This window comes from Oculina patagonica, unplaced genomic scaffold (assembly GCF_052425735.1).
Source record: "Oculina patagonica isolate OP01 unplaced genomic scaffold, crgOcupat unplaced478, whole genome shotgun sequence".
Taxonomy (NCBI): domain Eukaryota; kingdom Metazoa; phylum Cnidaria; class Anthozoa; order Scleractinia; family Oculinidae; genus Oculina; species Oculina patagonica.
This window is the reverse complement of record NW_027558338.1, coordinates 1-11,397: the sequence shown is the minus strand read 5'-3', so window position 1 is coordinate 11,397 and position 11,397 is coordinate 1. Positions and strand designations below refer to the sequence as shown.

General features: G+C 36.1%; 1 protein-coding gene across 1 annotated transcript; it reads left to right on the top strand.

Annotated features, from left to right (window-relative positions):
* Positions 1-3,946: 3,946 nt before the first annotated feature.
* Positions 3,947-8,818, top strand: LOC144640792 (uncharacterized). The gene is made up of 6 exons (XM_078499863.1): positions 3,947-4,096; positions 4,481-4,515; positions 5,659-5,793; positions 6,562-6,724; positions 7,423-7,510; positions 8,378-8,818. Exons 1-6 carry the CDS (start codon positions 4,006-4,008, stop codon positions 8,691-8,693), a joined length of 828 nt encoding a protein of 275 aa, XP_078355989.1. The 5' UTR covers positions 3,947-4,005; the 3' UTR covers positions 8,694-8,818.
* Positions 8,819-11,397: the final 2,579 nt, after the last annotated feature.

Below are 11,397 nucleotides of genomic sequence, written 5' to 3'. Positions count from 1 at the left end.
AATATAGCCGCTGTATACGCGCGATGGAATTCTAGCGGTCATTATTTTTAATAGAACATAGCTGAAAACTATAGAAGCCCGGTACCCCGGATGTGCGAATTGTTTGTCAAATTTCGCTGAACGACTTCGTCGACTTCGCATCTATTCCCCGGGGGGGGGGGTACTCCCTATAATGGCCTATACGGGGAGGCTCCGCCCGAAAGAGGTACCTTTTTCAGGCTTCAGGTATATTAAAGGGTAGGGATTTCATGCGTTTAAGTATATGAAAGGGTATGGAAATATGTCATTTGGCTATTTAAAAGGGCCTTTAATTAAAATATTTCGAACAGATGCAATTTATGGCTGTATTATTTTAATTTGTTACGCGCTACATAAAAATGACAAGAAAACGTCCTATTTTAAGTCCATGCCATGTCTCTTAGGTATATGAAAGGGGTACCTTTTTCAGTTATAGGTATACGAAAGGGGTACAATTTCTGTCAAAAATGGTATATAAAAGGGTAAGGGGTTAGAACTTGGGGCGGAGCCTCCCCGTATAAAACTTTTTGGAGAACCCCCCCCCCCCCCGGGATCTATTCTCTTGTTTTGTTGTTTAAATGATGCTTTAAAGCAGCGAGTTTTTATCAGAAACGTTTTACCTGCTTAAATGGAAGTAAGACAGTGCCAAAGGAAGCGACAGATGAAGAAAAAATCGTTGAAATTTGCTGTTTTTCTTTGGAGTTGTATACGCCACTATTTTGCCGTGAACTGCCCGAAATTGATTGAAAATTATTTAGCAAAACAAGCCGGACTCTAGAAACGCTTTGAGGTAAGAAACCTTTTTTAGCCACAATCTGAAGACAGAACACTCCACTTTTGTTCTTTTTAAATCAAAATAAGAGGCGAATTTGAAAAACTTGCTGCGAAACGAACGCATGAAAATTTTTCATTTGAATGAAATTGAAGTAGGCTTAACCAAACTTGAATGCGTAAATATTTCAACTCTGAGATTTTTCGGCTTTGTGAGAATCTTTTGGTAGTTGGAGAAAGGACTATATAAATAGGAAATATGAATGAAATGGTATCTTGGTTTATTTATAAAGAAGCCGCCAAAGAAAAGAATAAACTAAACTTTCACTTTTACCAATGTTGCGTGCGTTTGTAAAATGCCGTGAGCGGCCGCGAGTCTTGTAAGTTCTGTGCTCTTTTTAATGCTATATTCTAAACCCACTAGAAGATGGTTTTCCTATGTCCTATAAGAAAATAATGCACTTTTGAGGTCCTATAAGAAAATAATGTCCTATAAGAAAATAATGCACTTTTTATAGACCTCAAGCGTGCATTATTTTCTTATAGAACATGGAAAACCATCTTCTAGTAGGTAATTGGTGTGTTTTTGTTTTGCTGAACCGCGCCGATTTTTCCCCTTGCTCCTTTTTCTTTCGTTTTTCTCTGCCTTCTCAAGTTATTCTCTCTACCTTCTACTCTGTACATCCTTTCTAACCGGCAAAGTTTTCGTCTTCTTAGTTTTCCTCTTTTTTTTATAAAAAAACAATGATATCCAGGAAGGGAGACCTTCATTAAGTACACGTGTGCTTATCTGTTTTACCACCAATTTTGCACCAAAAAGTGATCAAGGTTATAAGCTTCTTTCAGAACTTTCATCCCGCTTATGACAGTAATCAGTATTTATTGCATATCTTTAATTTTTTTGCAACTCATATTTACTACAAAGCAGATACGGAAAGCATAACAAGTCGGACAATGTACAGTGAAACGACAATTTCTTGAACCTCCTTTTAACTCGAACGAATGGATTTTCTTCACTTAGTTGCAGATTCACCCTCGATTCCTGAACGTAGTTTCTCGAACCAATCTTTCTCCCCTTCGAGGCTCGGGAAATCGAGATTCCGCTGTAATATGCTCTTAGTGAAAGGTGTTTAATTACAGCGTGGGTTCTGACGCGTAAAATCATACACTTTGTTTGTGACATCTTCGAGCTGTTCACCGTAACAATTAAATAATTATTGATATTAGTTAAGACTGAAGTCGCTTCCGTTTTGTCTTACTTTTGGTTTTTAAATGAAACCTTTTAAAAAATAACCACTATTTTTATGGCACCTCAATAATTATTAAAGCAAGAAAAGATGAGGTAAGATCTCACTTCATCCCCTCTTTTTAAGCAGTGTGGATGTCTCAAAAATGTGATGCTCCACTAACTTTATATTACATCGACAGTTCATATTTATGAATTCTTTGATGTAAAAATGGGCGTGTTCATTCTTTTTGTACGTTCATTCTTGTGCTTGTGTTTATGCACTGTGAAAACTAGCCGTTAGCTGTCGTTACCGCTGTGGTTTGCTGAAGTTCCTTGATATTTGCTCCAACGACAAAATTATACATTACACGATCAAGAAGCTAAGTACCTTTAGCTTTAGAGGACTACTATAGCAGGCTTAATATTTTTTTCTCTTAAAAACAGATGGATACTTTTTTAAACAAAGCGATGACTTTTAAAAAACTAAATGATTCATTAATTTATTAATAATTTGAAATAATTGATACGGACATGATTTGCTTTAAATTGCCACTTTTTCTTAACCCTTAACCATAATCTTTCACACGAATAGAAAATCTAGCGAGCCTAAAAATATCAATGGAAAATACATATCGGCTGAACTGTTTGAAGAGACCCTTCATTTTAAAAATTAATTTGTTGACCTTGTCAAAATGAGTGTCATTCTGCTTGTTTGTTCATCCACTTTATTTTGTGGTGATATTTTAAGCCATAGAAATAGTTAATGGAAAAGACAATCAACCTTAAACATTTCACGATAAAAGTTAAAGAATTTACAAAGTAGTTACTAAAAACAATAAAAACATACAAAACTAATTAACTTTCTCACGAATAGAGTCAGAGTCAGTTTTAAATTCTTTTAACATACATTTTTACATATTTTTACTTCATTAATATTTCTCACACTTTTTACCTCTTTGTAGCCATATATATCTATGCAAATTTTATTTCTTACATTTAGCTAGCTTAATAATGACCAAAGAGCGGTCGAAACGTCGCGAAATTTTAACGTTAATTTTTATTATGAAACAATTTTTAAGAAGTGTCTTTTTTCTGCTTTTTATAATTAAGTATTTTTAATCCTTTTAATGTATATGTTGTAAATATTTTTTCTGCTTTTTATAATTAAGTATTTTTAATCCTTTTAATGTATATGTTGTAAATATTTTTTATATTTCGGTTTTAGCTCTAATTTATAGATTTTAATTAATAGATTTTAATTTATATAATATATATCTAGTGTTAGGACCTCCATGTAAACCACTTAAGTGATTGGAGCTTTCCTAATAAAAGATTGTTATTATTATTATTATTAATAAACAAATCAAAAAACTAATACTTTTTAAAGGGTACTGGCAACACAATTAACTTTAATGTCCCAGTTTAAGCCACTGATTTATATTTCCAAAAAGCACTTCAATGATATGGTAATTTGTATTTTAATCTGTTCGTTGAGTGCGTTTTAAGTTGATTGTGGGGCCATTAATTGATAATAGTTCAAGTTTACGTTCTTGAACTCGTAGTACATCACCAAGGGAGCATATTTCATTAACGTGCCGGTACAAGCGCATCCTCACACACACACACTAGTAACAGAAAGAAAGGTTGAATTAAATTTTCCGCCTACCCTCCATAATGAAAAAGCAAGTTGCTGGCTGTTAAATGAAACAACGATTCAAAATTGGTGAATCATCATTTCATCGAACCTTATTACTGCAACTTTATTTTTGTTTGCAGAGGTCCTTTTTTGTTGAAGTTTATTTGTAAACCTTTTCAGAGGAAGTGTTATTCAATCTACTTCATCCTATACTTTATTTTAATTTGCTTTAAAGCCAATTTAGGTGTTTAATGGATTGTTGACCTTTGAGCAGCTGTACTGATGCTTCAACAAATATAAAAGACACGGAGAGAAGCCACTGTGCAGTTTAGGAAATCCGCGACGTTTGAAGATGAAGGCATTTTTCTTTCTGGTCGTTGTGCTAGTTGGCTGTGCCAACGCCAAACCGTATCCGGCAAAGCGCACAGGTCCAACATGCTCCGGTAAGACTGAAAAGATGATATAAAGCACTACTGTGATGTATAAAAAGGAAGGGCGGGGGTGATGTAGTAGTGAGAGCACTCGCATCCAACCATTGTGGCCCAGGTTCGATTCCCGGACTCGGCGTCATATGTGGGTTAAGTTTATTGTAGGTTCTCGTCCTCGCTCCGAGAGTTTTTCTTCGGGTTCTTCGGTTTTCCACCCTTTGCAAAATTCCAATTCGATCGGGAACAGTGGACAAAGAGCCACCCTAAGGAAGCACTGCAAGTTCCCATTTATTAATTTATTTATTATCATTCAAAGTAATTAAGGTTTATCTTGGCCAACGTGTGTTTGTGTTTCCTTTTTTGTCTAATGCGGGTCTCAATGATTTTTTTTTTTTTCAGCTTTTCCGAAGCAGGTATCCGGAAGGTTGTACATGGTGAGTCGATCCTTACCTAGTCACAAATGCTTTTTGATATAAAAATACTAATTGATTTTTCCGTGTGGGTGGATCATGGAGTCCCATCATTCATTTTGCTGCTCAAATCTCGAATATTGTGAGCACTTCATGCATCCCTTTAGCCCTGTAACCCGCTTCTTTTGGCGAGGTGTCTTAAAGCCCCTTGAAGCCTCTCTTCACGATGAATTCATTTAATCTATAAGTGCCGTCAGAAGCTTATAGTAGAATATCGTAAGAGCTTTTAGAGATTTTCTTTCAACAATTGTTAACATATTCTAGAACCGAAGTGATAAACAACACCAAAAGAACTCACGAATCCCAAAATAATTAGCCATGGCTACTTATTCAATGGGCCTATTAGACTTGAGTGGCTTTATATTTTTGGATCGGGGACAGATTTTATACAAAAAAAATAATAATTTGTGGTAATTAAAAACTCTTAAAACCACCCAAAATTGTGCTTTAACTGTGCTTAAAAACCGTAAAAAGGTAAAAAAAATTGCATTAAAGTTAATTTTCATTAATAGAAACACGAAAATTACAAATTTAGGAAACATGCCTGTCAAAATCTCGTTGCCATGCTGATGTCAAGTTCCTGACACAACAACCTATCCTACTAAATTATTCCAAGATAAAGTTTAAATAAACTCGCAAAGTTTGGCAGTGTTTAGTTGAAATTTGTAAAAGTTGTAACGTTCAAAGTTAGCGCGGGCCTCAAAAGCCCCCCCCCCCCCCCCCGGTCTGAATAGGGTTAATATATTACTTTTGCTTAAACCACGCGTCATAAATACCCCTTTTCAACACATTGTCTGAACATTTCATTCTATAATTGTACGAAATTATGTTATGATTCCTAGTTGAAGTAGTAAATCCTTTACTTAATAGGGTTACTCTATCAGTTTTACATTTAAAACTGTTAACAACAGAGGCCCCAGTAAAAAGTAAAAATCAAAAGTCGCAAGAAAAATTACAAAGTACCTTAAATGGAAGTTAAAAGAAATTTAATTTTTTTTTTTAAATACTAAGATTACTAAGGACTCTTTCAAATTTAAGATCCCTGTAAAACTTTGTCACAAGTATGTTTTAATTTAATTTCTTAAGTGTTATCGCTTATTATTGTAGGTGGCGGTGGACAATTCGGGATCTGCTACTCATATTGACATGCACTTTAACCTGGACCGCGATCTGCAGAGAATGCAGACGGATTCAACTGTCGGAGATCAGGGCTCATTAAATATGGTGATGGACTATAAAGGGGTAAGAGTTTTAGTTTTATTAAGGTGTTCTGATTTAGCGGAATATCGCTCCTTTCATCCGCGCTTATTGGAACCTTTGTGAATTAGACTCAATTATGATAACTTTGTTTTTAACTCAAAGATACTTGCGCTTTTGTTTTGTAACAAGAAGTAACTGATTTAAAATTGGCTTTTGGCACTTTATCTAACAATTTTGGGAATCCAAAAATCTCATTGGTCCATTCACTGATAGAAACCCGTCACGCGCGCTTTGCCTATTTTCGGCTTAAAAGTACACAAACTTGTAGGCTTTGGATTCTAACCCGTAAGACTTCCCAGTTAACATGCTTTTTATTTTCTCAGATAAGTGATAGATCAATTCAAAAGCACCTTGTATTTGTAAAGGGACTATGTCATGAAGATTTCGCAGATTTTTGGTCTAAACAGTTCTGAAATTAGTGGAAGGCAATTGTAACCTAACCCATAAAAACAATATCTTTGAACATCTAAAGGAAGATATAACCTTATTAAATTTGTGGATAGAAATCAAGCTACGGCTATAAATATCGATTTTTTTTTGAAGACGCACGGAAACAATTTGAAAACGTTTGCCAACTTTTTTAAATTGCAATCCGTTTCCATCCGCGCCATCTGCAGCCAATAATGCTTGTTAACAGTTTCAGTGCTCTAATATAGCAATTTTTAATAAAAATGGATTATTATTTCTACAACGAGGTAAAATCCGCGACATAGTCCCTTCAAATGCAGTTTGACTACTTTTTTTCGATAGGGAAAGACATACATCATTCACCCTGGAGGATGCTTTACTACGCCACTCAGCCAACAGACACTCAACCCTGAAGATCTATTCAAGGACCTGTCGTATGTTATCTCTGGTAAACTTGGTTTGAAGGGAACTTTGGTTGATTTGTATTCGATGCACAATGAAGAGAGTAAGTAAATGAATGCGGCCTCTTATTGTATTTCATCGCCCTGTAGAGCAGTTTTCAATTGAGTGTCGTAAAACCAAAACCAATGTTATCACTCTGGCCAATCACAAAGGACCCAGACAACCCAGTGAACCAATCAAAACTCGAAGCAAATACATGTAGCTGGCACGAAGCGCGGGAAAACGTGTGCGAGCGAGTCACGATTGGTTTTAGTTTTAGTTCTGATTGGCTGAGAAAGTGGCGCGAGATTTTTAAGCCAATCGCTAAGCATAGTAATGCAAAACCAAAGCAAACGCAATTTACTTTCGACACTGAAGTGAAAACTGCTCTATAATCTTATTCCAGTCAGTTCGTTAGTAAAGATGGCTATTAGAATACGCCGGCAATGGAACAACCGCAGCCACACTGACTACATCCACATCCACTACACACGACAACAAAAACAATAACAAAATCAAAAAAAAATAACAACAACAAAAACGGACGTTTCATATATTATTTTTGTAAGCAAGAGGTAGTTGCACTGACAAGACAAAATAAACAAACTTAGAACTAAAAGCAAATCGTTCAATTTAATTTAATTTAATCCATTTTCACTGCACAAAATTTACAAAAACAAATTTAAAGAATTTATAAAAACAAATTTACGCGAGCAGTAAAACACAGCAGTTTGTGATTATTCTTGACCATTTTATTTGCAGCTACCGGCATGTTTACACTTGAGGCAGGCGACCAGTGCCTTCCTGTAAGTTGGGCTACTAAGGAAAAGGATTCCGTTACAGTCGCAAGGTAACTAACTTTCGTCTGTAAAGCAGCGTTGTCACCTACTGTACACGGGTGATATACTACTGATTGATGAAAAGTTGAGCCATGAAAAGCAAAACCATAAACGATGTACTGTAGCCTTCTTCGCAAACGTTTTTTGGGCTCGTCACGCGTTTCTCCCCCACGTGCGGAGGAAACGCGTGAAGGAGGCTATAAACGGTATGGCCCAAATGTTTACTGAGAAATCGGAAAAAAGGAATCGTTCTTTGTTAAAACTAACACCGTTCAGTACAATTCCACGATGACAAAAACTTGACTGATGAAAAAAAATAATTGATTGGTGAAAGACGCTTGCTAGACTTTATGCCAATTTAAAATCCCTAATGTAAAGTCTGCGTTCGAGCCTAATAGCCTTTCAGGTCGGCACAATGGCCGGTATTTACTTCTGGTTCACCTGTGGCATGGAGTGACTGCGGGTATCCCCCACCCACAACTCAACTCCTTTTCCTCTAGATTAGACACTAACTGTACGAAGAGAGGCAATAATATGATTTGAGTTTGACTTTGTGTGTCAACTTTAAAAGAACACTTCTTTCCGTATTACAACTGTGTTATGAAATCTAGCTGGATTGACTCCTCAAAATGCTTCTATGCTAAAAAAAGTTTTTCAGTTATACTTTCATTCCCACATTGGCGAACTGTGAATACCACTTGCAAAAAAATTTAAAGCTATTATTACTTTATTACATATTGTTATAGGCAAAGCTTAAAGAAAAACCTCTTTGTATAATAAAATGAGTTGCCGACCTTCCTTAGCAGCCAAGATATAAATTTAAAATATCCATGCTCTTGTTCTAATCGGCTACTGACTATTTCCTCTTATTTTCTTAGTTTAATGAATTTGAAGACCACCGTTGACAGTGAGAAACTGAAAATACCAGAACACTGTGATGCGCAGATATCTCGACGATCCATTCCAGCCTTGATTCATTCTCTGCATCTGAATAAAGCAGTGAAGAGAGGATTTCCCTGGATCAATGCTCCAGTTACCTCCAATAAAAGGGGATTCCCATGGATTGACTTGCAGGACACCCGAAAAAGGGGATTCCCTTGGATTGACTTGCAGGATACCCAAAAAAGGGGATTCCCTTGGATTGACTTGCAGGACACCCGAAAAAGGGGATTTCCTTGGCCACTTAGCGGATAATCTACAGAAGACGTCCCACACTGGAATTAACGACTTTCAACTAGACGTGTTACTTTAAATTAGATTAGTTTGTCGTGATTTGAATGTAGTTAAACTTGAAAATAAACGCTCATCCAGTTAGCATTTTTTGCGTTAGTGTGTTTAATGGAAGCCTGGAGCTATGCGGCCCATACTGCCGGAACTTATCCCGGTTTCTAAAGCATTAAGCGGCTAGGAGTATTTCTACTCCCCCCTGAATGGGATGCTAGTCCATCGCAGGGTATTCCCCAGCATTATGTCGCCGGTACCCACTTATACACCTGGGTAGAGAGAGGCAGTATGAGAGTAAGTGTCTTGCCCAAGAACACGCGCCTCCCATATGCATGTTAAAGTGTTTACTTGTCAATAAAAAAAAACACTATTTTGCCGTGCCATTGCGTTAAAAAATCGAGTTCCCTATGAAATGACTGCCTTTCGTGAGTAAAACGTGGGTACTACTGGAAAAAGCTAAAAAACATTGAAAAGGTACGAAAATCAAGTCAATATCATATTGGAAACTTAGTCCATTCGATCTTCATCGAAAGAAAAAAATAATAAAAAATCAAAAAAAAAATCGAAGTAACACGCCCAGCTCAGAAGGAGTCTCTCGTAGCTCAGTTGGTTAGAGCGCCCAACCGGTATCTGGGAGGCCATTTCGATTCCCGTCGGGGACTCAAAATTTTTCTTTGTCCCATGCTCGTGTCATGTTGAAAACTTCATCTTCATTATTTATTATCGAGCTTTAAATTCATTATCTCTATTATTAACTAGTTAGTGAATTTAGGCTAAATATGTTGTTGTTTTTGTTGATTGTTTTTTTTTTTTTTTTTTCAAAATATTTTTTCCTTGATTTTGAAAAAGTGCTTTTCGAACTGGTAAGCTACATATATTTTTTGTTCACAATAGTTAGTTTAAAGGAATCTGTTACCAACTTATTCAGGTTTGTCCTCGAAGCTTCTCAGTCTTCCAGACCACGTGAACCCCAGTTTGTTTAGCTAATTCTGACATGTCGGGAGACCTGTGTACTCTCAGACAAGCATTTATCATACGCCAGTTCACGATGGCATCTTAAACAACAGTTGTTGAAATGTTTAAAATTAATAGGTAACAACAAGCACTTCTAATTTATTATCTGTTATTGTTCTTGCCAATTACTTAAAGTGCCTATGAAATGAAAATCAAGTTGAACTCATATGAAAGGCCTTTCAAAATGAAGAAAGATGGTGTTTTCATTTTTCTGATATCTTTTCTCGTTCCAGAGATATTAACGATTTTGTATTATGCAAATTAGATAACTGATGAGGTCATAAGTTTGACAGAAATTGGTGTAAAAACATAAAATCAGTAAAATCTCTGTAAATACCTAAGCAAAATAATTGAAACTTGGCACCAGTATTGTACCCCAAGAAATACACCACATGTTGCATATTTTGATGTTGCTATGGCAACAATCTCGGTTCCAGATCTCTTTCATGTGGATATAGCAATCCCGGGTTTTGATCCATTCCAAACCTTATCCCCCATCTTTAGGGTCATTTAGGTGCCAAGCGCAATAAGCACATTACGTATGTTTGGAATGACACCATTTACTTCTCACTGTAAAGTCATAAATCGTGATATTTGATTCAAAGAAGAAAAAGACTGGGACCAAAAGTGTTGCCATAGCAACATAATTATATGTACCATGTGGTGTATTTCTTAGGGTACAATACTGGTGCCAAGTTTCAATTACTTTGCTTTAGTATTTACAGAGATATTACTGATTTTGTGTTTTTACACCAAATTCTGTCAAACTTATGACGTCATCAGTTATCTAATTTGCATAATACAAAATCGTTAATATCTCTGGAACGAGAAAAGATGTCAGAAAAATGAAAACACCATCTTTCTTCATTTTGAAAGGCCTTTCATATGAGTTCAACTTGATTTTCATTTCATAGGCACTTTAAATGACACTTTTTGCTTGCTACTTTACATTACAATGAATTCACGATAAAAAAAATTAATGAAACGCAGACCGTTACAGACAACAGTCTATTCAATAAATGGACCATAGAACGTTCCTTGTTAGTGAAAAATGGGCGAGAATAATCGGTGTGCGACAAATGCAGACATCTAGGTTTCACTTCTGTTAGCCTAAATAGTCCTTCAATTAGCATGAAAATGCTCCAGTTAGCCTCTTTGCGGTTAGCTCTTGATAATGGTAATGGAAACACTATGGACAACTTCTTTTGCGAATCTGCAGGTCTGCAGTCTGCATTTGTCAGGGGCAACCATCGAGAATATAGTTCAAAACCACTTAAAGATAGCACCGTTGAACGTATTTTAGTATTTAAACGGTAGATATAGGCATATTTTTATCCCCTAAAAATTTTTTATCTGTTCGGATTTCCTAGCTGAAAGTCTAGTGATCCGAAAGTTATAGGGATCAAATCTTACCTTTTCGAAAAAATTCCAGCCAGAGAAGGGCTCCCGAAAATTCTAGGTGACCTTTTTAGAGTAAAAATCCGTTAAAAATGAACAATTATACCATTTTTTAGATATTCGAAAATCCTAGGAAAGGCAGGCAAGCAAACAAAATTACAATGAATGTTCCGAAAATTCTAGATCTCAAATCGTCTTCCGAACAGATATTTTAACGAAATATTCCGTTGGGTGCCCCTGATTTGCCGCACACCTCCAGGAC